This window comes from Crinia signifera, chromosome 12 (assembly GCF_055691185.1).
Source record: "Crinia signifera chromosome 12, ASM5569118v1, whole genome shotgun sequence".
Taxonomy (NCBI): Eukaryota; Metazoa; Chordata; class Amphibia; order Anura; family Myobatrachidae; genus Crinia; species Crinia signifera.
The window spans coordinates 56,824,800-56,852,798 of record NC_139228.1 but is presented as its reverse complement, the minus strand read 5'-3'; the positions used below and the strand labels follow the sequence as shown (position 1 = coordinate 56,852,798).

At 47.6% G+C, this 27,999-nt stretch overlaps 2 protein-coding genes across 4 annotated transcripts; one reads left to right on the top strand and one right to left on the bottom strand.

Moving 5' to 3' along the window:
- Positions 1 to 116: 116 nt before the first annotated feature.
- On the top strand, positions 117 to 24,047 carry FLVCR2 (FLVCR choline and putative heme transporter 2). 3 transcript variants are annotated; one of them, XM_083167206.1, is made up of 12 exons: positions 117 to 357; positions 1,027 to 1,798; positions 10,358 to 10,499; positions 12,051 to 12,191; positions 13,939 to 14,006; positions 14,080 to 14,183; positions 14,255 to 14,365; positions 15,688 to 15,793; positions 21,286 to 21,397; positions 21,594 to 21,649; positions 23,294 to 23,351; positions 23,742 to 24,047. In XM_083167206.1, exons 2-12 carry the CDS (start codon positions 1,229 to 1,231, stop codon positions 23,771 to 23,773), a joined length of 1,500 nt encoding a protein of 499 aa, XP_083023332.1. In that variant the 5' UTR covers positions 117 to 357; positions 1,027 to 1,228; the 3' UTR covers positions 23,774 to 24,047. The 3 variants fall into 3 exon arrangements, with proteins under 3 accessions (XP_083023332.1, XP_083023331.1, XP_083023333.1); XM_083167205.1 differs by having other exon boundaries at positions 117 to 1,798; XM_083167207.1 differs by lacking the exon at positions 23,294 to 23,351 and having other exon boundaries at positions 118 to 1,798; positions 23,742 to 24,046.
- ERG28 (ergosterol biosynthesis 28 homolog) lies at positions 23,999 to 27,943 on the bottom strand. The gene is made up of 5 exons (XM_083167211.1): positions 27,816 to 27,943; positions 26,956 to 27,127; positions 26,734 to 26,824; positions 26,502 to 26,620; positions 23,999 to 24,238 (listed from the first exon to the last, which is right to left on the bottom strand). The coding sequence occupies exons 1-5, from the start codon at positions 27,837 to 27,839 to the stop codon at positions 24,150 to 24,152; spliced, it is 495 nt and encodes a 164-aa protein (XP_083023337.1). The 5' UTR covers positions 27,840 to 27,943; the 3' UTR covers positions 23,999 to 24,149.
- Positions 27,944 to 27,999: the final 56 nt, after the last annotated feature.

Sequence of the window (27,999 nt, the reverse complement as noted above, 5' to 3'; positions counted from 1 at the left end):
TGTGTAGGGGTGCGTCTTGTGGCCATAGGGAGTGGTCGGAGTTGTCCACGTGGTTGATTTTAGACATTTAATTTCTCCTGTGGGCTAACCAGTCAGCGGCGAGGGGGTGGGGTTCATAACTTGCCGGGATCTGAAAACTATCTTGGTTACATAGAAATACAATACAAATCCTTGAAAAGAAACAGCCAGAGAGAGAGTGAGAGAGAGAGTGCGAGGCAGCCGTGGGTAGACTGAGACAGCCGGAGAGAGAGACAGCCGAGAGGAGACAAGTGGAGAGCCTGAGACAGTCGGAGATAAAGCGGCACTGGCCCACCCAGGGAGAGTGAGAGAGACAGCCAGAGGGAGAGAGATCGCCAGGTAGAGAGTGAGACTGTGACAGGCAGGGGGAGAGAGTCAGACTGAGACAGCCAAGGGAGATTGAGAGACTGACAGTGAGTGAGCGAGAGAGACTGGGGCAGCTAGAGGAAGATGTACTGAGACATTCAGGGAGAGATTGAGACAGCCAGGGACCTCCAAAGGGAGAGAGACTGAGACAGCCAGGGACCTACAAAGGGAGAGAGACTGAGTGAGATTATATATATATATATATATATATATATATATATATATATATATATATATATATATGCCACATACTCAGTAAAGTGAGACAGAATGAAACCCACAGGAATTGCTGAAGAGACTACCATAGACAGCCTGATACATTCACATAGACATTGGACATAGAAAGCTAGATAGGACTCACATACAGTGACAGCTAGAGCCATAGACAGCCTGAAGTATACATAGAGGCAGCCAGAGACAAACAGAGTGCCTGAGACATAGACTGTGTACTGACAGCCACACACAGAGGACATTGTGACAGGTGGCGTGAGTGCAAGGAAACGGGAAGAGTGTGCATGAGGCAGACAGTCACTCAGCACATAGAGGAACTGTGTGTGGGACAGAGGGGGCTGACATTGGCTGCTGGGAGGGCGGCAGACTGAGGCAAAGGGGACTAACATTTTGTGGGTTGGTTTTTCGCAGGACGGCCACTGTGGCAATAAGACCTACAGAGAGGAGGGGGAGAGAGACCGACAAAGGACAGACCAGGATGAGAGCACTATGAATTACGTAAATGGATAGTTAGCTCCTGGGTCCAGGTTTAGAGAACTAGTGACTTTATTTGGTGAGGTGCACGGTGGATTGTGGGAGCCTGGCACCCCTGATACCCCCATCCTGGTAAGCAATGCAGAACGAGGGGCTATCAGCGAAGGAACTGTTGGACCCCACAAGTTACCAGGATATCCTGAATAAAGGCACATCTTCTGACACAGAACCCCAAGAGCCGGCCACCATTACACCATCAACGAATCTAGAAACCAAACTCTACACCCGCCGCTGGTTCATGGTTCTTCTGTTCAGCTCGTACTCTCTGTGTAACGCGTTTCAGTGGCTCCAATATGGAATCATCAGCAACATTTTCATTAAGTATTATGGGGTCAGCAGCTTGGCCATCGACTGGCTCTCTATGTCCTACATGCTGGTCTACATCCCGCTAATATTCCCGGTGGCCTGGCTCCTGGACACTAGAGGCCTGCGCATCATTGCACTGGTTGGCTCCGGGCTGAACTGTTTGGGTGCCTGGATCAAGACCGCCAGCGCCCGGCCGGATCTGTTTGGCGTCACACTCTTTGGACAGTTGGTGTGTGCGACGGCGCAGGTCTTTATCCTGGGGATGCCCTCTCATATTGCTTCCGTGTGGTTCAGCTCCCATGAAGTCTCTACCGCCTGCTCTATTGGAGTATTTGGAAACCAGGTAAGCTCACATCCAACGTACGGGGTCATCGGTGAAACCAGGCCGCGGGCGCCTCAAGAGGTAACTACCGTTATGCGGGTTAAACCAATATTAAGAACCGTACAGACAGCAATCCACTTGGAACCTCTTACTGTGCTGAGGCATGAGGCACTGGATATATTCAGTGAGCAATTTATCTGTGTACAGTTGACTGGTCCAATGTAAATGCCCCCCCCCCCCCCCCCCCAGTGCTGGTGAGAGGTCTGTTGTGAGGATTTTCTTGGCTGCCCCATGTGATGGTGAATTGAGGAGTGCAGAGGTGCTGTGGTGGGGACATCCCTGTGCCCTGGACTGCTATAACATGGCTTCTCCTATTGGGCCATGCGAAACATGTCCGCGCATGTACTGTAACTGTCGACCGCGTTCTTATGAATGCAACCTCTGTTATTAAAGACTTCATGGACTGATTGTGTCCGTAGTTGTAGTTAATGGTATAAAGAGTCGACGGTCAAAAGGTCGACATGTGAAAATGTCCGACATAAAAATTTAGACATTTTACTTCTTTTTGGGGTCTCAGTGGGACCCCAGATTAGTGCACTGTGTCCTCTTACTGCGCAGGGGGTGCGCTTGCTGCATTCAGCACGGATCTTTATTTAGCGATATTCTGCGAACTGCGGCAGAAATGAGTCAGTTTAGACTGACACTTTTTTATTTCCGAAGGCGAGAGAAATAATTCAATGGTCGTCTTATTTTCGCCAGCATCCCCTCGCATGCTAGCAAGGGTATGCTGGCGGCACTGACCTGTTTGCTGAGTATATGCAGCCCAGTGAACCTGGTTTGAATCAGACCTTTTCTTCTATGTAAAGTTTTCTTGACTCTCCAAGTTACCGGATGATAATATGCGGTAGTTCTAGTGGCCCTTATGTTTACATTAATAATTGTATTTATAAGTCAACGGCTCCCCAAATTCGGTCCTCAAGACACCCCATCAGTCCAGGTTTTGGGGATATTCCTGCTTATGCACAGGTGATATAACCGACTTGACTGAGGTATTTATTATGGGGTTTATGTACTAACCCTTGGAGAAAGAAAGGGTGGAGGCAGATACAGTTATCAGCCAACCAGCCCCTAACTGTAATTCTCCAAACAGTATGTGGCAAGACAATTAGGAGCTGACTGGTACTTTATCTCTCCGCTTTATCACACTCCGTGCTAACTATATAGACATCAAACTCCTGACCAATTGGTTCCTAAATGTCATTTTACAGGCTGTGGGGGAGATTCTGTAAACTAAAAATGCGGTAAAAACCCAGCTATCGGGTGTTTACCGCATTTTGGGATGCTCTAAGCCTGGAGTAGCCAACCCTAGTCCTCGAGAGCTACCAACAGTGCATGTTTTGCAGGTCTCCTCAGAATCACAAGTGAGCTAATTAGCTCCATCTGTGTATCTTTTAAAATGTGTCAGTGATTAATGTGTAGTAGCTAGGTTGTCTGGAAAATGTGAACTGTTGGTAGCTCTCGAGGGCTAGGGTTGGCTACCACTGCTCTAAGCCATGGGTCTTCAAACTGCGGCCCTCCAGATGTTGCGAAACTACAAATCCCAGCATGCCTTGCCACAGTTTTAACACTCCCTTATAGCAAAACCGTGGCAAGGCATGCTGGGATTTGTAGTTTCACAACATCTGGAGGGCCGCAGTTTGAAGACCCATGCTCTAAGCATCCCCGCAGCTGTGCTGCCCGGACCTGTGACTTCCTCATCCCTGCTCTATGATCCTCTTCCGGTTGCAGGGAGGAAGAGAGCCCGGCGCAGCAGCAGTGCCGGGTAAGGGAGGGAGGAGAGAGCCGCCGACTCTAACTGCAAAGGACAGCTCTTAATGCAAGAGCTGTCCTTTGCCATAATTATCGCATATGTTAGATGAGCGGCGAAGGGGGGCGGAGCTGGGCTGCGGATGTTTGAACATCCCGCCCTGAGTTTGAAAAAGGACCGGATCTGATCCAGACACCTGTGCAAAAGCATGCATATCCTTAAAACCTGTACTGTTGGGTTGTCTCGAGGACCACGTTTAGGAACCACTGTTATAAGGAAGAAATATTGCACCCCAATATTGTGGGCAATATTGGGAACTGCTGATTGATACTTTGACAGTATCAATGAGTGATAGTTATCACTGGTTCCGAATGATAAATGGTGCTTAAGCAATTCGGCTCCTGACATGACCATTGGAGCTGGTTGTCTAAAGCTCCAATTATTATCCCTAGTAAGTGATAACAAGAATGATTAACTCATTGCTGAATCTGCCCTCTTGTATCAAATTAGCAGAGGGGGGCAGTGAACCAAATAAGAATGAAGAAATCTGCTCCCCCAACCTAGAAGTATTGTCTCTGCAGGCAAATGGAACAGGAAGCCTATCCACTGCAACAGAAGATAATGCCGATCAAAACCGAATTTAAATAGGCAGAAAGATGAACATAGCTAGCAGCAGGAGAAGCACAAATACAACTTTAAGAGCTATGTGTGCAAATGCTAGGAGCTTAGGAAATAAAATCCCAGAACTAATTGCAATAATGACAAGGAATGAACTGGATATTGTGGCTATTACAGAGACATGGTGCAATGAAAATCATGACTGGGACATAGCTATACCAGGATATACTTTATTTAGGAAGGACAGAATGGGAAAAAATGGAGGAGGGGTTGCAATATATGTGAAAAATAAATATAAAGACTACCTTAATACAAAGTATTGAAGAAAAAACGGAGGCCCTTTGGGTGACCATAGAAACAGGGGAGAAGGCGATTCTTCGTATAGGGGTGATCTACAGACCACCAGGTCAGGAAGAGGAGCTAGACAAGAGCTTATTGCAGGACATCAATAAAATTAAAAGGAGAGGTGATAATCATAGGAGACTTTAATCTACCTGATGTAAACTGGGAGCTGCCTGTTGCAAGTTCCACCAGAAGTAGGGACATGCTGAATTCCTTGCAAGGAGCATCCCTCCAGCAATTGGTGAGGGAGCCCACTCGTAAGGACGCAATATTAGACTTAATACTTACAAATGGTGACAGAATATCAAGCAGTATGGTTCAAAATAAAGACAGAGACTGACTCATCGCACACAAAAACAAAGGTGTTAGATTTTAGGAAGGCTGATTTTGTAGAGATGGGAAACTCTGTAAGGGATTCTTTGGCAGAGTGGAAGAACTTGGAAGGAGTGCAGGATAAGTGGGACAAATTTAAAAGTGCAATTCTAAAAGCAACAGAACTTTGTGTCAAAAGAGTTAGGAAAAACACAAGAAAAAGAAAGCCATTGTGGTTTGCAAAAGAAGTAGCAAGTATTGTGAAAGCAAAAAAGTTGGCCTTTAAGAAATTTAAGCAGACGCAGAAGAATGAGGACAAAGAGGTGTATCTTGTTAGACAGAAGGAGGCTAAGAAGGTAATCAGATGTGCAAAAGCACAGGCTGAAGAGAAAATGGCCCAGACAGTGGGTAAAGGGGGGAAAACTTTTTTTTAGGTATATAAGTGAAAGGAGAAAAACAAAAAGTGGAATAATTAGACTGAAGACAGAGAGTGGAAGTTTTCTTGAGGGGGACAATGTAATAGCAGATAATATTAATAATTATTTCTGCTTAGTATTCAGTGCTGAAAGAGAGGGGAATGGGCCACAGTTAAGTTGCAAGTATAGTCAGAAAACTGAGGGAGAGACAAGTACATTTACAGAGGAGAAAGTCCTCACAGAACTCTCAAAACTGAAAGTGGATAAATCAATGGGGCCAGATGGGATAAATCCAAGGATACTAAAAGAGCTTAAAGGGGAGCTGGTAAAACCAATAACAGATTTATTCAACCAGTCACTAGCTACTGGAGTAATCCCAGAGGACTGGAAAACAGGGAATGTAGTCCCACTGCACAAAAGTGGAAGCAAGGAAGAGGTAAGCAACTATCGACCAGTGAGCCTTACATCAGTAGTAGGGAAATTGCTGAAAACACTCTTAAAACAAAGAGTTGCAGAATATCTCAAAACCAGCAATTTACAGGATCCAAAAAAGCATGGGTTTACTGGGGGAAGATCATGTCAAACAAATCTTATTGACTTTTTTGACTGGGTGACTAAAGTAATAGATCAAGGTGGGGCTGTAGATGTAGCTTATCTAGACTTTAGTAAAGCTTTTGACACTGTCCCACATCGCAGACTGTTAAATAAACTTAAAAGCTTGGGATTGGATTCTAAGATAGTTGAATGGATAAGAGCGTGGTTGCAGGACAGAAAACAGAGAGTTGTAGTAAACGGAGTACAGTCAAAGGAGGGAAAGGTTACAAGTGGAGTACCCCAGGGATCTGTACTTGGACCGGTGCTTTTTAATATCTTTATTGGTGATATTGCAAATGGAATTGAGGGTAAAATGTGCCTTTTTGCAGATGACACAAAGGTATGCAACAGGGTAGACACACCAGGAGGGGTAAAACAAATGATTGAGGATCTAGGTAGATTAGAGAAATGGTCAAGAGAATGGCAACTACAGTTTAATGCCAAAAAATGCAAAATCATGCACTTGGGTCTCAGAAATCCAAAGACTCAATATAGTATAAATGGCACTATAATGGAAACTACTGAGGAAGAGAGGGATCTAGGTGTCACTATTTCAGGGGACTTAAAAGCAGGTAGGCAATGTAACAAAGGAATGAAAAAGGCAAGTCAGATGCTTGGTTGCATAGGGAGAGGTATCAGCAGTAGAAAGAAAGAAGTAATAATGCCACTGTATAGGTCATTGGTACGACCTCACCTAGAGTATTGTGTTCAGTTCTGGAGGCCATATCTCCAGAAGGATATAAATACATTAGAGACTGTACAAAGAAGAGCAACTAAAATGGTGCATGGCCTACATCACAAAACGTACCAGGAAAGACTAAAAGATCTTAATATGTATACTTTAGAGCAGAGAAGGGAAAGGGGGGACATGATAGAAACTTTCAAATATATCAAGGGTTTTAACAAGGTACAGGTGGGAGACCTTCTTCACAGGAAGAGGAGCAACAGAACACGAGGACATGCACTGAAACTAGAGGGAGGAAGATTCAGGGGAAATGTGAGGAAGAACACAGAAAGAGTAGTAGATAAGTGGAATAGCCTACCATCAGAGGTGGTAGACGCAATTACAGTAGTACAATTTAAACATGCTTGGGATAAGCATATTGATATCCTTACAAAAAAATAAGGATCAAATATGGTTTGAGGTAACATGTTTAAAAAAAGGGGCAGACTAGATGGACCAAGTGGTTCTTATCTGCCGTCAAATTCTATAAATGGAAAAACTAAAACATTGAAGCGAAACATCAAGTAAACACAAAGCATACGATTCTGCCATTTGCCGGCCAGACCTCGGACGCATAGAATAACGTTATTGGCGCAGTAAGTGGGGTATTGAGAGATGATTCTTTTTGGGTTATCTATAACATAGGTGCCAAGGACCGTCTCAGGGCCACACTAATCAATGGCCTTCATCGTGTTTGGGCCCAATGGTTGGCACCTGGCCATAGTGATGGGTAAAGGCAAAAGCCAATAGCAGAACGGCGATTTGTGGACTATTCCCGGGCATCAGGAGCCCCCAGCTGCAGAGTTTGGGGCTGTGGACAGATTGGTTAGAATTTCTCTGTAATCCCGGTCAGGGGCAAATGCAGGATTTTCAGAAGGGGGTTTCCAGAGGGGCTGAGCAAAGCACAGAGAATGGACACTTAGGTGACTCAGGCAAAAATATTGAGATAAATCAGTGCTTGTAATTTCTGGAAGGTTTTTTTTTTTTTTTTTCAAGATCAGAAACGCGTTGATCATTAGAAGCCACACAGCCGGGACTGGATCTACACTCAGCCGCTAAGCAGTCAGGGAAGGTTCGCATGTGTCTGCAGCACCCCGTGCCCAACCTCCGCAAGCGGCAGTCCGTGTCTCCCGGCTCATGACCTATTCTTTTAAACTTTGTTATCTTTGTTTGCTGTGTTGTGAAATAAACCCATTGTGAATTGAAGCTGGTTCTCCTTGGCTTTAAAAAGAGCATAAAGAAACCTTTTGAGGAACGCGGGACAGAAATTTTATGTCCTCTATATGTTGTAAAGTGGAAGTTTTATCCTGAGGTGATGATGCCATTACCTTTCAGGGAATGCGGGACTGAATTCTAATGTAAGTTCCGCACTTTAGTTTGAGAGACTGAAATATATCTTGCATACACACCTGTCAGAGATTGGATGTGAGTTTCTGCCCTGGGTTTTCTGCATGGAGAGGATGGATTTGCTTGGAAACATTTAATATCCAGGAATTGTGATACCTCTCCTTCCAGAAATTTCAAGCGCTGATTTATCTCAAGATTTTTGCCAGTGTATTCGTTGTCCCGTTTGTGGGATTCCTTTGTGCCATTGGGTGGACACATAGAGATTTATTAACAGCTGCAACTAGCTCAAGGTGTTTCATAATTGTTTGTCACTTAGGTGACCCAGTATATGCCGGGTCAGTTAAATTCTATTATAGATCAGGGGTGTCAAACTCAAATTCATCGGGGGCCGCATCAGCAGTTTGGTCACCCTCAAAGGGCCGGTTGTATCTGTAGGACTATGTGTCCACTCTTTATTATCATAAATTATTGTCACTGCATTCAATTGTTACTGTTTTTTGTAATAATGTAAGTAATAACTAGCTCTGAAAGCAGAAACATAGTCAGAATAATGACAAGTAGATATTCAAAGATAAAAATGACCCTGGACACAGGCAGCCGCACTGCAGATTTGTGGGCTCAGGCTGCGGCTGTGTGCTGCTGGCCTGGCTCTCTGCCTGCCCGGCCACGGACTCTGGACTGGACAGACTGGTCTGGACAACAAGAGACAGCACAACTGTGCCCACCCCACTGCCGAACTTACAGTAAATATACTGAACCAACTGATGCCACTGCTGCGCAGCGCGGCACCACAGGCAGGAGGCAGCTCACCGCCGGGCCGGCGTCCAAGTCCGACAGGCAGCAGCAGCATGCATGTCACAGTGTCACTGGCACTGCTGTCAGGCGGGCGTGTGTCACACATGGCAGCGCGGTAGCCGCTGCCCGCAGGAGGAGCCGGGGAGGAGTCGGGCACGTCACACAGTGACACTAACAAGTCTGTGTCCACTGTCCTGCCTCCCTCCTCCTCCCAGGGAGCGCCGCGGCGGAGTGACTGTGTCACCCGGCTTCCTCGCGTTGTTAGGTATGTCGTTTTTAGATGAAGAAAAAGACGTAGTTTATTCCATGTGCAAGTAAAAAGCAACACAGGCTGTCCCGACAGCCGTTTCAACTGGGCATCAGCCCCTGATGACAACTGGCTGATGCCCAGTTAAAACGGCTGTCGGGACAGCTCGGGTTGCTTTTTACTTGCACATGGAATAAACTACGTCTTTTTCTTCATCTAAAAACGTCTGAGCTGGTCTTCATCCTTCTGTGGGGGGTGGGGTGGGGGGGGGTGTGTGTGTAAGTGTACTGCATTTCTATTTATAGACCTGGCACCGTCAACCACATATACTTTGGAGTGCCGTCCTGCATATTTCTATCTATCTATCTCTATCAACAGCAGTGTAGACCCCTGGGCATAGCAATGTATTGGGGCCCCTACTAATCCTCCAGCAGTAGGGGTGGGGGAAGCTTTGATGTCCCGCGGGTGTTAGGGGGTATTATATAAACCGCTCTGCATGTAGGGCCTGGATCAGTAATTTCCACTAATTACCCCTTTACTGCACAGATGGTGGGAGAAGGGGGCATTGGGCCGAATGAAGGGGCCCTGATACATAACTTCCAGGGTGATAGAGGATGTTTAATATACAGAGGAGGGGTGTATAGTGGAGTGGGCTTATTATCCATAATTTTCTGGTGGGAGGACAGCATGCTTGACTGCAGATATCTCCAGTTCCTGGAAATAGATTTCTTAGATTTTAAAGGAATTAAAAACTAGAGAATCCCACCTACCAAATGGTATTGGGGACTAGGGGATTAGAGTTCAGGAGGCAGAGCAATCTGCCAACGAGAATATAAAACTACATACCAGGTGTGTGGAGCTGGAGCGGTAATCAGCTGCTGGAAGGCTGATAGTTCTGGTTCTGGGAACAGTAGATACAAGCTACTAGTATCCATCAAAGGGGGAGAGTCCCAGCTTTTGGAATGTACCCTCAGAAAAACTCGAAGTCAGACAGAATCTGAAATATCTGACTGGGAAGAGCAATTAACAGGCTTGGATGGGGACCACTGCTTTGAAGTCAGATATCTTCGGTTCCCAAGGGCCGATTTTTAAAATTCTTGTACCCATGGAAAGATGGGACCCTCAGCTTTCAGCCTAGGGCCCATAGACTCCTCGGGGGGTTTCTGGGTACTCAGAAACCCCCCCTGCGTGCGCTACTGCCGGTCACAGGACCGCCATGGAATGCATGCTGACCAGAGGGGGTATGGGTGTGAAGTGGGGAGAAGAGGCATTGTGCCCTATATTTATCACTGTATGTGACTCTGCATGGTCTGTTATTATAGCATTAGTCTGATGAAGTCACAGGAACATCCTAACCCCCTGTCATTCTCTACTCCAGCTAGGTGTGACCGTGGGGTTCCTGTTGCCCCCTATTCTGGTTCCCAACATTGATGACCAGGCCCAACTCTCGCATCATGTCAGCATCATGTTCTATGGAACTGCTGCTGTCGCCAGTCTCCTCTTCATCCTGGTAATCTTCGGTGCGCAACAGCCCAACATCTCCTAAAGTGATACTGTAATGCAGGGACAGTACAGGAGTAGTAGTGGTGTAATCACAGGGCTGGCTGTGTGTGTGTGAGGACAATACAGCAGCAGTAGTAGTGATATAATTACAGAGTAGTGTGTACAGGAGTAGTAGTGTACAGAGTAGTAGTGGTGTAATTACAGAGCGGTGTGTACAGCATACATGCCGACTTTGGCATACTCCTTTCCGAGAGAAGCCCGGAGAGGAGTGAAAGTGGGCAGGTAGAGGCTTCGTTTTGGGGGCGGGGCAGGGTGATGTCATCAAGCCCCGCCCCCATGACGGGCTGAAGCCTCAATTTGCGGGTCCGTGGGTGGGGGGAGGGGCTAAAAATGACGCAAATTGCGTCATTTAGCCCCGCCCCCTCCCCGCGGACCCGCGAAAGTCATAGTTTTTAGACCGCGGGGAGAGGGGGAGCCGGGGCTGTAGGGAAATGCGGGAGACTTGCCCCCCTTCCCGGGGGACCGAGAGGGGGACCCGATTTGCGAGACCCTCCCGGCCATTCCGGGAGGGTAGGCAAGTATGGTGTACAGGAGTAGTAGTGGTGTAATCACAGGGCAGTGTGTACAGGAGTAGTAGGGGTTTAGTGTCAGAGCAGTGTGTGTGGGGACAGTACAGGAGTAGTAGTGGTGTAATTACAGAGCGGTGTGTGCAGTAGTGGGGTAATCATAGAGCAGTGTGTGTGAGGACAGTAGTGGTGTAATTACAGAGCAGTGTGTGTGAGGACAGTAGTGGTGTAATCATAGAGCAGTGTGTGTGAGGACAGTAGTGATGTAATTACAGAGTAGTGTGTACAGCAGTAGTTGTGGTGTAATTACAGAACAGTGGGGCAGATGTATTAAGCCTTAACACGAGATACATGCAAGGGTGATAAGGAGAGATAAACGTCCAGCCAATCAGCTCCTTACTGACTTTTTTCATACACAGCCTGCAACATGGCAGTTACAATGTTATTGGCTGGACGTTTATCTCTCTTTATCACCCTTGCATTTATCTCTTGTTAAGGCTTAATACATCTGCCCCAGTGTGTACAGCAATAGTAGTGATGTTATTACAGAGTAGTGTGTACAGGAGTAGTAGTGGTGTAATTACAGAGCAGTGTGTGTGCGAGAACAGCACAGGAGTAGCACAGGTATGTATGGGGTAGTATCTCTGCGTGGGATCAGTACAAGAATAGCAGAGGTTAGGGTACAGTTTGTATTACTGTAGCCCTGGCTAGCGGGAATTGGGTGGAGTAGATGTGGGAATAGCCAAGTTTATATGAGATAACAGCATTCTTGAGATGACTCAGGACCAGCTGTACCAAGCTCCAAAAAGTGATAAGGTGAATAATGACAACAACCAGCCAACAAATCCGCTCCTAGTTTGCATGTTACAGGGCAAGTTTGAACCATGACTGTTAGGAGCTGATATGCTGCTACTCTATCGCTCTCCACATTATCTCTTTTTGAAGATTAGTGCATCTGTCCCTCCAGTCTCTTTCTTTGGTTGTTAATGATCTTTTGTTCAGTGTTTCAGGATGGCCCCCCGCTTCCACCATCCAAGGCCCAAGCAGCGCTGCTGTCAGTTCCCCCCGGGCAGTACTCCTATAAAATGTCCGTCCTTCGGCTGCTGAAGAACCCTAACTTTATCTTGCTGGTAGTATCATATGGTGAGTGTGGCGATGACACATCCAGAGACTTGTATTGTACATAAAGTCTTGTTTTATGTCCATAGCATACACAGCAGTTTTCTGGCAATGAGAGTTCCCCTTTAAGCCCTGCACAAATATGATTTGGGGTGATTGATTCACAATAGTTTTACTTCATTCAGAACTGTTTCGCTCCTCCAGAAGCTGTATGTTGTGTAGTTTGCCATTGTACGCTGACCGATCTCTCAGAATCACTCGGTTTATATACCCCATTAAATGCTCATATATCACTGTTATGTGGGTGGAGACTCGGGGCGAGATGTACTAAGCCTTGAAAAGTGATAAAATGGAGAGAAAAAAAACCTCCAAATAATCAGCTCCTACCTATCATGTTTCAAACACAGCCTGTACTGTGACAGTTAGGAGCTGGTTGTTTATCACTCTCTATTTTATCACTTTTTCAAGCTTAGTACAACTGGCCCTTAGAACGGGATGCGGTCAGTTTCCCGGTGGTCGGAGTCCTGACCGCCGAAATACGGACTCTTTCTCCCGCCGTGGGTGTCCACGACACCCATAGAGGGAGATTAATTTAGTGTGCCGAGCGTAGCGAGGGACCGGGCCCGCTGCGTGGTGAGCGCATTGAGCCCCACAAGGGGGGGGGGTGTTTGGGGCGGTCCATGTCCCTTGTCGGGATTTTGGTGGTCAGGATTTTGACCGCCGGTATTCCGACCGCCGGGATTCCATACCGAATCCCTTAGAACAGGGGTGGCCAACCGGTCAGAGGTAAAGAGCCGAAAAATATCGGTAGTCAAGCTAAAGAGCCGACATCATGTACGCGCCGAAGGCGCATGCGCCAAAAAAAGGGGCGTAGTCTATTTTGACCCCTTGTGTGGGTGTGATACAAATATGCCTCCAATAGTGCAGTGGCATATATACATATGCCCCCAATAGTGCCAGATACACATATGCCCCCCACGGTGCCAGGTATGCACCACACGGTGCCAGGTATGCCCCTACGGTGCCACAATCTGCTATGCCCCCACAGTGCCGCCAACTGCTATGCCCCCACAGTGCCACCAACTGCTATGCCCCCACAGTGCCACCAACTGCTATGCCCCCACAGTGCCACAAACTGCTATGCCCCCACAGTGCCACAAACTGCTATGCCCCCATAGTGCAAATTTCCCAGCAGCAGCACTCACCGTTGTTGCTGCTGCTGCCAGGCGGGGAGAGGACAGTCTGGCATCCCCCTGCAGTCCTCCTGTCATGTCACTGATGGGAGGAGAGCACAGCACACCGCGCGTATCCTTCCCCCTCACTTCCCTGTGACTGGGCCGTCCACCAATCAAAGCTTGCTGGCCGGCTCCTGATTGGCTGCTGGCCAACGAGCTCTGATTGGCGGACGGCCCAGTCACAAGGATGCACAGTAAGGGATAGGAGAGATGCGCGATGCGCGCTCTCCTCCCCTCAGAAGGAGAAGGGATTCAGGGAACCGGCAGCAGGGGGGACTGGGACGGACAAGGGGAAGAGCCGCATGAGGCTCAAGAGCCACGGGTTGGCCACCACTGCCTTAGAACAATGGAAGGCCGTGAATGGGTGTTAACAGCGGGATGTACTAAGGGAAAAAATGTGATAATTCCCCCATTTTCGGTGGTTTTACTGCATTTTCAAAATGTCAAATGTACTAAAATGTAAGGGTCTACCACTTCCAACCACCGTTAGGATGTTGCATGTTTCCATGTTCTGATTTGTCACTATCTCATTACAGGGCTCAACACAGGAGCCTTTTACTCGCTTTCCACCTTACTGAACCGCATGGTGACAGAACATTACCCGGTAAGTGACCCCTTGTCCTGTGTGAGTGTCCAAGTAAGTGTTCCTGCCCCTAACAATCCCCGTCTCTTCATAGGGAGAGGAGGTGAATGCTGGCCGCATCGGTCTGACCATCACCGTGGCCGGGATGTGTGGGGCTCTGATCACTGGATTCTGGTTGGACAGGACAAAGACGTACAAGTGAGTCTGACTGTGAAATGTGCGCTACAGGTGTCCACTCTGCCCGGGTCTTACGCCCCCTTCTCCCTCAGGCAGACCACCCTGGTGGTGTACATCTTCTCCCTGGTGGGAATGGTGGTCTTCACCTTCACCCTGGATCTTGGCCACCTCTGGGTTGGCTTCATCACTGCCGGATGTCTGGGGTGAGTACACTATAGGCGTGTAATAATTCTGTTGCCTGTGTGAGTGCTGGCTGGGGACCCCTGTGTGAGTGCTGGTGGTGTACCCAGCGGGGGACCCCTGTGTGAGTACTGAAGGCCCCAGGGACAGGTCTGGGTGTTTTAAGTTGCCCAGGTCATCTCTTGAAGGCCCAGATGTATCAAGATTCAAAAATGGGTACTCTTTACCTAGCACGGCGGTCATCGCGGGCATTGAATGCACTAAAAAAACGGGTGCGACGCGATGCCCGCGATTTCCCATAGGGACCAATGTTAAATTTCTCAATTGACCCGATTTTTCTGTTCAATGCCTCAATTGACACGATTTTTCCATAGGAATCAATGCTAAATGGCCCACAGAGGCCAAATAGCCACCCTGAAGTGTGAAATGGCCCCCACAATTGTTAACGCCACCCCACGATCAACGTGAACCCGAAGCGTGGCGAGCGCAGCGAGCCCGCGAGGGGCGGCGGTACGCGTCCTACGACCTTTTCATACCCCCACTATCCACGTCGGCGTGGAGTTGAGAATAGAATAGTGTGGCGAGCGCAGCGAGCCACCGAGCCCGAAGCGTGGCGAGGGGACGAGGATACCTGTGAAGCCCGCGAAGGGACGCGTTTACCTGTGAAGGTATCCGCGTCCCCTCGCTGCGCTCGCCACGCTTCGGGCGCGGTGGCTCGCTGCGCTCGCCACACTATTCTATTCTCAACTCCACGCCGACGTGGATAGTGGGGGTATGAAAAGGTCGTAGGACGCGTACCGCCGCCGCTCGCCACGCTTCGGGTTGACGTTGATCGTGGGGTGGCGTTAACAATTGTGGGGGCCATTTGACACTTCAGGGTGCCTATTTGGCCTCTGTGGGCCATTTAACATTGTTTCCTATGGAAAAATCGTGTCAATTGAGGCATTGAACAGTAAAATCGGGTCAATTGAGAAATTTAACATTGTTCCCTATGGGAAATCGCGGGCATCGCGTCGCACCCGATTTTTAGTGCATTCAATGGCCGCGATGCCCGCGATTTTTTTACCTGCGATGCCCACGATCAAAATCGTGGGCGCCGTGCTAGGTAAAGAGTACCCAAAAATGAATAAACAACCGGCCGATCAGCTCCTAACTGCCATGTTACAAGCTGGGTTTGAAACATGACAGTTAGGATTGGCTGGTTATTTATCACTCTCCACTTTGCCACTTTTTGAAGCTTGATACACCTGGCCCATGTGAGTTTGCCCCATGTCAGGCAGCTGTAATCTGGGGTGTTTGGGGTGATACATTTAGGAGAACAGACAACTGAGATCTTCTCCACCAGGTTCTTCATGACCGGATATCTCCCGCTGGGATTTGAGTTCGGAGCAGAATTAACGCATCCAGAAAGTGAGGGAACGTCGTCCGGAATTCTCAATGTGTCCGCACAGGTGAGTGCATCTGCTTATGGAGGGAGCTGGTGGTTGCGGGATTACTGGACAGGGAACACTGAAACTACCATGCTACTGAGACCTTGCAAATCACACAGTTCAGGTACCGTTGTTTGCTTTCTCCACTCCGAGCTGATGCTGCACAGTGGAGACTAGGACCAGGATCTCCACAAGTGACCTATGCTTTGTAAGATATAATTACCATTTCTGCACCCCAAATGATAATATCTGAGAGAGGGTCCAGATAATTTACAGAAAGGTCGATTGTTACACCAATGGTGGTGCACCTGCGCCTACAATTACACCATATGACCAGTAGGAGAAAGCATTGGAATGAGTCTAGAACGTAACCCTTATTGTTATTTATTTATTTCAAAATATTTTATTGACCGGAAAATATTCATACAAAAAAAAAACCTCATCGCATGAAGTAGTACAACACAGTACAGAAATGAAACTGAACAAAGTACAATCAAAAACTGAAAGAAAAAAAAAATCGATATCTTAAAACATGGGCAAATGTTTGTAATTTAAAATATGATGACACACTGTATACATAATGGAATGGGGGGGGGGGGGTGGTGTCAAGGGAAACAATACAATTATTGGATCTTACCCTGCACACAGACACACCAGGGGTAAATGTGTCAGTACCTGCTTATGCCACCGGTATATGTTGGGGAATACACTGTAACGCTGGGAGGTAACCCACCACAGGGCTGTGCCATATGTGATATGTCCCAGGCTCCATCATTGCTTCCACAAATATACGACCTGGTTTCCCAGGTCAAATCAGCCCTTGTGTACCCCAGCCAGGACCCTGAGCCTCTACTCACCTTAGGAGATATTCCCTTCCCCCTCCACTGCTTGTAATGCTAATGACTTGAGTCCAACAGAATAGAAGGCTAAAATCTGTGTCATTAATGGTTTAAGGTCATTGGTTTAGCCATCAATGTTTGAGTACTGCATATATGTGCAGACCCCAACAGTCACGCCCGCTAGTTATTTTATTATTACCGGTTATTTGTATAACGCCAACGTTCTGTAGCACTTTTCAGAGAGTATTTCAGTTCTTCACATCAGTCCCTGCACCAGTGGAGCTTACAATCTATATTCCCTGTAAGGGGGTGTTATTATAAATCGTGTGCTCTGGATATCTGACTTATTTCATCGTCCTACTCCCATCTATGGACCTGAATCAGTTCTGATTGCTGAGGACTGCGAGAAGAAAGCCACCACCCAGTCGGAAAGAGAAGACGCCCCTTGCAAAATGGCATAGAATATTCGAATGTATCACTATTCGATATTCCCTGTCGCAATTCACAAACCATCAAATTATTTTTCTACTCTGTGCAAATGTGAGTAGGTCCGAGTCTTCCACAACTCTGGGACTGAGACATGGTGGATGTGGTCATTGCACACCCTCCTCTAAAAGGCTTGGGTTCCCGTGTGTGTGTGTGTGTTTTTTTTTTTTTTTAAACCACACCCAGAAAATGGCAGGTTTTCACCAAAAACACCGGCCTCCTTTGCAACCAAATTGCCAATAGGGATAACTATTAATGTTCATGTCCCCCCCCCCTAATATTCTGGTCTGTGGCCCCGGTTTCCTATTTATTTTATTAAAAAGTACCTTGCAGAACAGAAACCCTGCAACGCTCATGTGACTGGGAATCCGCTTTCCCATGGGATAAAACACATAGCTCCTGGCTCTGTGCCACAGCGGTGTAAGGGTTAAAGATCTCACATTCCATAAACTCTGAGGACAATATATCACTTTGTGCTGAAAAGATTCCGATGAGGGATTTACCCTGAAGCAGGGGGGTCAAGGGCTTTGGATGTGATTCAGCCGTGGACGAAAACCCCAACGTGACTGCGAATTCCTACAGCGGCTCTTTGAGAACACAATAATGTTACTGCTACTGAGATCCGTACAGAGCAATATTCTGCAGGTCACTAGGGAAAATATCTCTTTATATATCTGTCAGGGGCTAGACGGGACAGAGAAATGCTCTGCTGATCACTAGAGGTCAGTAATGTGATAATCTGCAGGATATATCACAATGTACCCGTCAGGGGGTAGATGGAACAGAGCGATGTTCTGCAGATCACTACAGAGGTTGTTATTGTAATAATCTGCAGGATATATCACTACGTACCTGTCGGGGTAGATGGAACAGAGGGATGTTCTGCAGATCACTACAGAGGTCAGTAATCTAGTAATCTGCAGGATATATCACTATGCAGTGGCGTAACTATAGCTCCGCAGCCCCCGCGGTGGCGGGGAGGCGCAGAGAAAGTTTGGGCGCCGGGGGTCTGCGGGGCTATAGTTACCCGCCGCTGTCTGCTGGTGCCTGCCTGCGTGCCGGAACAGTCCCGTCTCTCCCAGCGCTGGCTCCTGCTTCTATAATGAAAACACTTAGAAAATGGCTGCCGCCATACTGCAGATGGTTTTCTGCAGTATGGGGGCAGCCATTTTCTAAGAGTCCCTTTTCATTATAGCAGCAGGAGCCAGCGCTGGGAGAGACGGCACTGTACCGGCACGCAGGCAGGTACCAGCAGACAGCGGCGAGGGGGGGCGCAAAAAAGCTAGTTACGCCACTGTCACTATGTACCTGTCAGGGGGTAGATGGAACAGAGCGATGTTCTGCAGATCACTGTAGAGTATATGTCTCTCTTTACCTGTCAGGGGACAGAGCAATGTTCTGCAGCTCTCTAGGGAGGGGGAGAGTAATAATCTGCATAATATATCGCTACGGAGGTATTAAATTCTGTGCTGTATTTTTCGACAGTCGAAAAATCCATCCCAGTTGGAAAATCCGTGAATCGCCGAATTGCTCACCGATCCACGGGTTTTTTGTTGAAATTGCAGGGTTTTTGACAACTTTTTTAGTCATGAATCGCAGATACAGTATACATTAAAAAAAAAGTGAAACTGCATTGGCGAAACAAGACTAAAAGCCGTCTGAAAACGTCTGCAATTGAATTGGAAATTCCAGTTTTTCTGACTATTCTATTCTAGTTACTGTCTGGCACAACGTTCTGCTCGGCCAATCACTGTGCAGATGGAGTATTACATTGCCTGGGTCTGTTTCTTTGTCATTTACAATTCACTGGACGCTTAATAACCCATAAAAATTAATCATTACCTAAAGTGCCTCACTCTGGGTGGCGGAATGGCCGCTCCACATTACACATCTCACTGTTTAATTGATGATTTCTATTTAAACGAAATTTGGTTTGGCTAAATATTTATATTGACTGTGACACTTCCTGGGGTTTGGAAGCTGCGCGTCCGCTTAAGTTAAAAGGCAAGGATAACGGAAGAGTCCAGCCAGGCTGATTCTCATAGTGAGTCAACGGGAAATAAAAATGGTGTTTGTTTGATAGAATTGTCAACAATGCTGGAACAATGAATTGCTGGGCTTGCTGAAATCCAGATCAGTGACAGAGGAATGTCTCAAACAACCAGGACCCCCTTACTGCTATTGTGTGTGATTTCCGTGGCACAACTTCCTGCCAGTAAATCACTAGGACATTGCAGTTCTTCTGTCCGCTGCAAACCCGGTGTATTGAACCATTTCTGCTGTAGAGGATTTTTGGATCTGTGTGTTTGAGTACCACTGATCCACACAATGGGAAATGCAAACTCAGTCCTCAGGACCCCCAGTACACTTCACGCTTTCCAGGTCACCCGACAGGTGCACTCATTACTGACTGACACATTTAAAAGATCCACAGGTGGAGCTAATTATTAAACTTGATTCTGTGAGGAGACCTGCAAAACATGCACTGTGTGGGGTCCTGAGGACTGAGTTGGAGATCCTGTGCTGTAGATCTTGTGCAATGATTCTGACCACATTGTGGCTACTGTCAGTGTAATCGACAGATTGGCTTGAGGCAAAGTGCAATAGGCAAGAAGGCTCCGATAATTACAGACTAGCAATGTCTGATCCTCATTACATTTCTGATGCATTTTACAGCGCAGTCCATAGTTTCATCAGAGACCATTATTTCGCCCTTTTTATTGATGACCGCTGCTTTTTCAGATGCAGAATCATCTGTCACCGGGATTTTGGGCGGTAGTTTATAGCCTTTGGTAAATTTGTATTACTGTGGGGTCTTATGGACATAGAACACCTGGTGGGAATGCCTATTCATTCCAGCATTGTCCAGGCTGTACTGATTGGTTCTCCTTCCTTTGAACGTTGAGCTGATTTTTGGGTGTGACCTGCACCTTTATCATGGGACTGGTCTTACCGGTTGACATGGTCTTTACTGTCTTCTGGTTTCATAACTAATAGCGCTGTAGAAATGTCTTTCTACTGTCACGTGACTTGTTGGGACTGACATGGATGTGGCTGGTGTGTGCCACCAAATGGGAGTGGTCTGTGAGCATCTTTTAAATTGTTGTGGGCACCTTCACATGGTTGAGGATGGGGTCATGAAAAGAGTGTGCCAACAAACGGGTAATGTGTGCGGCTGGTGGGGGTACCTTGAGGAGTGGGGTGGGGGGTGGGTGTGTCTCAGGGGAGTGGCTGGGGCAGATGACAATATGCATACTGTAGGTGGGTGCAACAATGACAGTGCTGTATGGAATCTTCCTATATGCTATATAATTGGAGATTTGAATAAGTAAATTAAGGTCACCACTGTGTGTTGCAAGCTAGATGTTTTGCATTAGCAATGTCTCTTGTACCATGGCCATTGGTTCATCATGTACAGCCCTGGGAATCAGATAACACCATATTTACAGACTGCCACCTACTCAAATATCCCTGTGGTATATTGTTCTGTACTGCTGGATGCACAGTACAACCTGGATCCAAGTCTTGTCATTACTTTTCTGTAGGGTTCAGAGCTGCACACTGAGGATTATGCTCCTTAATAGTGTATATTTCTCTTTTTAAAATCCTGTTCAGTACAATTAATATATTAGAGACTGATCCATGGGGTAAGGATCATTGGATAGACAGCAACTAGGTCGACATGGGCTTTTCACTTCTTTTTTTTGTCCCGAATGTCGACATGGAGGCTGAACTGTAGTACTGCCATGCTTTGGGCACGGAGATTCTCTACACTCGGCACACTATTTTATTCTCCCACCACGCACTAGTGGATGGTAGGGCATGAAATACCGCCTGTCAGCTCAAAAAAAGACGTGAAAACCCCATGTTGACCTAATTCTTGTAGACCTAGTGACCATATCCCGATCCATGTAACTGGTCATCATAGGACATCCCCCATTAGCAACCCGTCCTGCGATATTATCTGCACACATGGGATTTCTTAGTATTTTTTTTTTTTTTTTTTATAAATTTGCAAAAATCTTAAAAACTTGTCACTATAGGGAATTGTGTGTAGAATTTTTGTTTTAGAGGGGAGAAAATCTTCCACTTTGACATAAGGCTGCAAAATAATAAAATGTGGAAAATGTGAAGCGCTTTCTGTACATACATTGTATGTTTGTTTTTGGTCACGTTTCTTTCTGGCAGGTGTTTGGACTGATATTTACCACAGCCCAGGGACAGATCTTGGAGCAATTTGGGGTCCGAGCTGGAAACATTTTCCTCTGCTGCTTCCTGCTGGTGGGCGCAGTTATTACAGGTACCCTTCTCTTCAGTTATACCCCACTCACCCTCAGATGCCAGGTGTTACCCTGGCAGGGTACAGACCCTAATGCCATGTACTCCTGTACCCTTGTGTTACATTCAGTGACATACACCCTTTTTATATAGCGAAGTGATTGTTGTATCGGATATGTGACTATATAGGATCTTTCCCTGGTTTATTTGCTTTTCAGGGTTTATTAAGCCAGACCTGCGTAGACAGAGAGCCAATCAGGACGTAATGCACACGGTAAGTACCGGTTTATTGATCAGCTGTCAGGGTCTGGATAACAGCTGTCAGTAATTACAACTTCATTTAACCACCTGTTTCTCTGACTGTTGTGGAACTACAAGTTTCAGCATTCTCTACTGTGACCTGAAGCTGGATGTCCTCAAAGCAGTGTTTTATTATCAGCTCACTCTGATAGGGGAGGGAAGATCCACATCACTAATGATCTCTGGCCCTGCAGCCATGACCCCATGTGGAAATTCTGGCTGCACAAGGTTGTTCCTGAAAAACATTTTGTGTTCCAAAATGCTATGCCATCAGCGTGCACAGCAACGGTCAGTCAGCACAGCTACGCCATCAGCATGGCTACACCATCAGTGTGCACAGCAACGGTCAGTCAGCACAGCTACGCCATCAGCATGGCTACACCATTAGTGTGCACAGCAACGGGTCAGTCAGCACAGCTACGCCGTCAGTGTGAACAGCAACGGTCAGTCAGCACAGCTATGCCGTCAGCATAGCTACACCATCAGTGTGCACAGCAACGGTCAGTCAGCACAGCTACGCCGTCAGTGTGAACAGCAACGGTCAGTCAGCACAGCTATGCAGTCAGCGTGCACAGCAATGGTCAGACAGCATGGCTACACAATCAGCGTACACAGCAACAGTCAGTCAGCACTGCTACACCATCAGCACGCACAGCAGCAGTCAGTCACACGGCTAGGCCGTCAGTGTGCACAGCAACGGTCAGTCAGCACGGCTACGCCATCAGCGCGCACAGCAACGGTCAGTCAGCACGGCTACGCCGTCAGCGCGCACAGCAACGGTCAGCGCGGCTACGCCGTCAGTGCGCACAGCAGTGGTCAGTCAGCGCGGCTACGCCGTCAGTGCGCACAGCAGCGGTCAGTCAGCACGGCTACGCAGTCAGTGCGCACAGCAGCAGTCAGCACAGCTACGATGTCAACGGTCAGTCAGCATGGCTACGCTGTCAGCGTGCACAGCAATGGTCAGTCGGAGCCGTTCCCTTCCTGCACGCAGCCTCCTCCTCACATTAGGGATGTCCATTGATTATTTGAAATCATCGATGGCTTATGGCCGCTGTCGAATACTTTTGCCATCAATGTGGAAGAACCAGATGGTTTCTCTACATCGATGGCAAAGGAGAACAGATGTTTCCTTTTTTTTCAAGGTGCCGGGACACGGAGCATAGTTCCGCCCCTGAGTTCTAATTAGCCCACAGGCCATTCAGGCAAATATAATGGATGACCATTGATGGATAACCATCAATAGTTTTAGCTATCATAGTTTACCACTATCGATGGCTGGGTGCAGAATCGCCATTGATGGCAACCATCCCTACCTCACATTGGGGCAGATGTATTAAGCCTGGAGCAAAGATAAAGTGTAAGGAAATAATGAACTAGCCAATCAGCTGTGTTTGAAAGAAGACAGCTGGGAGTTTATTGGCTGGTGCATTGTTTCCTTCCAGTTTCTCTTCACCAGGCTTAATACATCTGCCCCATTATGCTACAGACCATTATTACTAAATGTGGCTGCTGTATGAGATGGCTCTGACACGTGTATATATCCAGTGTGAGTAGTACATGCCAGGGTGCAATAACCAGGTACAGAGCGCCCTCTAGTGATAGCCACTGTTGTTTGCAGCCCCTGGTTGACGGCTGGGCTCTGAACATCAGCTACGGCTCAGCATATTCTAAGTCAGGTGAGTGCTGTGCGCTGCTACACACAATGTTGGTGCTATATGTGGATCTGGTGTTGTCAGTGCTACCTGCCAAGGAACCCTTCTCTGTCTCCACACTCATCCACGCTAGTACAGCACAATGGCTCGGATCATTGTGTGTAGGTGCAGAGCTCAGTACTGCTGGCCAGGGTCCTTACCCTATGGGTCTGTGTTCCTTCTGCTAGATAACGATGGACCTTCCTACTAACCGAACCCAATGAGGCATCAGTCTGTCTGTACTGGGGATGCTACTGCAGCACTAACACTGCTATTCGCTTATAATCCCTGCATGCTTGGTGTGAGCAGCATGGTGTATAGTGGTGAGGGGCACCCAGGCATGGGAACTATTCTGACACCTTGTTTGTTACGCAGGGGCCGGTGAAGCAGCACTTGGACACGACTGAGGCTCCAGCCCCTCTGCTTTCCCAGGATTGCTAAGACTTAATCTCATCACCTCCTTGGAAGTTGCTGCTGCAGCCATGAGAATCATCCTGGCACCATAGACCGGACTCAGGAAATGTGAACCAAAGACCGGGGTGGCGGATGCTCTGGGACCTGCCGCATTCTAAGTATTCTTGGCACCATATACAGAGATGAGAACTTATTTTTTTTTTTTACCTTTTTATTTAAAATAAAATATAAACCTGGTAGTGATTAAAAAAAAAAATATCAGAGAATGGTGTTACGTTATTAATGTAGCATACTCGGGCACAGGATGCTGGTGGACTGGGGTGAAATGCGCGCCACACTGAGACATGGATTCCTTCCCGGGGAGTCCCATCAATTCCTCTTCTTGTTAGTAGAAGTCTGGGGCTCCTGCACGACATCCAGGTACTGGAACCCGATCAGCATGCCGAGGATGGAGAAGCCTGGGGGGAGAGGAGACACCTTTATGTTCCCATCACACTGACAGATAGCGCTGCTTTTGTTCTATTATGCATCTATTGAATCTAGAATAATTTATTATCACTTATTAACGAACAGTATTATTCTCTTATGGATAAGGAAATAGGATCTCCTGATCATTGAGTGTTTTGTGGTCCTGAAACCCTATGAGCCAACACACACTGATGTATAGGGGGATGCAGGAGCTACAATGCTCTACAGCCAAACAGGAAGACCATCATACATTAACAGTTCTTACAGCCGCAGCTGTCTCCCATCGTACTGGGGCGTACACCAGGCCCATGCCACGTACAAGAGATCCAGCTGCAGCGGATATGCCTTCTATATCAGCATGCTGCAAGTGAGCACAAAGATCTGCTGACACTCCCATGTGATAGACTGCAGCCTATCACACACCTTCCCGCTTGGCACCTCACTTACTGATTGGCGAGCTCTGGTATAGGGGAGGGGGAGGCTGTGAGTCTGCAATGTTTGCCTCCAGGGCATGGTAAGGATCAATCTGCATATTTGACGTGTTTAGGGTGACAGGTAGAAAAGGTCAACACGATTTTGGGGTTATTACATGTTTTCCCCATCACTTATTTACTAACGGACTACGGCGGAGAATAGTAACTTTCCTGAACCATGGTGCCAAACTGAGCGCGAGTGTGTACATTCTTACCAAACATACAAGATCTGACCCCCAAACACTTGTGTCGACCATTGATGAACTAATACATGTTGACCATTTGATATCGAACTACTGGCTGTTGCCCTAAATCTCCGCTGGGGTCAATGCAGTGACCATTTCTGTTGCTCATGGTGACAGCTTGCTCCTAAGTCGATCTTGCACAGGATGACGCATCGGTGATAAAAGCCCTGGCACGACTGACATAACCCATGCAGTACTCAGACTAGGCCAGCACACACTATGGGGTGTATTCAATGCGGCCAGCGAGGGGGTTAAATGGCAGTGATTGACGAAAACAAGGGATCTTCGCCATTTAACCCCCGTGCCGGCTGCTTACCGCATTCAACGTTCTGGGGGCGAGGATTCCCCTAAACAGTGAGGCTCGCGGCTAATGCAGAGAGCCCGCTGCATTTAGCCACGAGTCTCGCTGTTTTGGCGGCCACACACGCCGGTTTCCCCTCGCTCCAAAAACCTAGCGAGGGGGGAAACTGCGTGTGCAGGGCGTCAGTGGAATACTGACCCTGCCAGCTGTGACAGCGCGCAGAATGCATTGAATACACCCCTAAGGAGTGTAAGCCTGCGTGCACAGCCCTCTCACCGCTGCCTGTTATTACCCAGTCCTGTCTTATTGCTATAAAGAGCAATACGATATTCTGGCACTATATAAATAAGTTTCTCAGTAGCCAATGGGCCTGATTCAGCAGCTGTGCCCTGAGATGTCAGCGTCTTTAGACAATAATGCTGACTGAAGGGTCTTTAGAAGCAGCCTCCAATCTTGCACCAATTCTACAGCCTCCTCTATGAGCAGCCTAGACAGGCCCATACTAATGACTATTTCCATGTTTGCGCTAAGACACCGTCCAGAAAGGCCCACTTCACTCCTATACAGTTCTCAGTGTGTGCATCGGGAAGTGCAATGGAGCATGGTCACACGCATAGTACAATTTAAAACCACCACACAAAGGTCCCGATTGTGACTTCAGCAATATATACACCTCTGGAACAGGCCCAGTGTGCAGAAGACCAGCAATGAGCTACACTCTAATAGGTGTAGAAATAGACAGATCCCAGGGTAGATAACAGGCAATAACAGCCTATCCAGCTCGCCATCAAGTCGTGTTCAGATAGTGGGCATAACTCAGACCTGATTTCAGGGCAACTTTGTTCTCAAAATGGGCAAAACCATGCTGCACTGCAGGTGAGGCAGATGTAACATGTGCAGAGAGTTAGATTTCGGTGGGGTGTGTTCAAACTGAAATCTAAATTGCAGTGTAAGAATAAAGCAGCCAGTATTTACCCAGCACAGAAACAAAATAACTCACACAAATCTAACACACTCTGCACATGTTACATCTGCCCCTCTGCAGCGCAGCATGGTTTTATCCATTTTGAGAGCAAATTTTTCTGTGATCAGTGCTGAATTAGGCTTAATTTTCCCCTGATCTAACCTGTGCATCGGGGACAGCAGACACCATTACTGGGAGGTCACATCACAGACAATGTGCAGAGCCAAGATTACCACAGGAAGGGAGGAACCTTATACAAGAATAACTTACTTGCAACCATCAAGGGTGCCATGACTCCGATGGTCATCAGCGCGGTGTGGTAGATCCATACCTCAGACACGAAATGCGCTAGGGCCAGGATGAAAGTCCACAGGGTGATGTGATAGAGTCTGCAGAGGAAGGCAGGGAAAGAGACTGTTAGACACGGGCTCCAGTATAAAGACTGGGGGATTCTGGGACACAGAGGGAGAGAGGCCATTGGGTCTGACAGGCAAGAACCTACGTCTTATTCTGGATATCAATGGCGCAGGCACAGCGAATCACAGAGGAAAGTAGCGTCCAAATCCCAAATGTACGAGCCTGCAGACCATTCACTGTGGAGGAGAGGAACAGAATGAGGCGACAGAGGGGCTTCCTATATTATTACACCAGAGAACTTTCATATCGCCCATCACATACACCATCACCTATGCATGGACTTGCCAGTTATAGGGTCCCCACCTACCTTGGCTCGGCCTCCCTGTATACAGCTTGTCACTCAGGAAACTGTGGTCTCTGAAGCTCTGCAGGGTGTTTCCAGCTGCAATAATGGAAACCATCATCAGCCAGCTGCGCAGGACAGCGAAAAAGCGGCTCATCCTGGACACGTCTAGAGGAACCTCAGCCGAGTCTGTCACCTGGAAATACAATCACATCCTGACCTGTGGAACATTCCTCCTAGTGGGAGATGTAATAATCATTCACCCAGAGATCACCAGATAGAGATCGCATGACAACAGCCTCCAAGACTGCCCCCCACTCATACTGCTCTCAAACTGTCCTCCCCCCCCCCCCGCATATACTGCCCCCACACTATAACGTCCTGGACATACTACCCTCATACATACTGCCCCACCTACACACACTGCACCCCAACCCCCCCCCCACATATACTGTACCTTCCTGCACATACTGCCCCCCAGCACCCAAACTCCCCCCTTCTGCGTATACTGCCCCCCACACTATAATATCCTGAACATACTGTCCCCCCTGCACATACTGCCCCCACACTGTCCCCCCTGCACATACTGCCCCCCCCCCTGTCCCCCCTGAACATACTGCCACCACACTGTCCCCTCCTGCACATAATACCACCATACTGCCCCCTTTGCACATACTATTCCTATACTGCCCTTTGCACATACTACCCCCACTGCTCAAAATGCACATTGTCTCTCCCTGCATATACTGCACCCACATTGCCCCATAACTGGACCCTGTATATATTGCCCGATAAACTAGGGAATCCCCTCCTCCCATTCATATATGGATCCCCTTTCCTCCACAATCTGTTACAGTCACCTCACCTGCTGAACATCGTCTCACCTGATAGCTCCGCCCTCTCACCATCACGTGTTCCCTTTCTGTATTCCTATTGGTTTTGAAAGAGTGGTGCCGGAGCTTTCCAGGACAAATCAATGCCAAGCTTTCAAACAAGACCACGCCCACTTAGCGACCTCTAAAGAGGGCGGAGAGCAGGACGCCATATTGCAGGTGGCACTCTATGCTT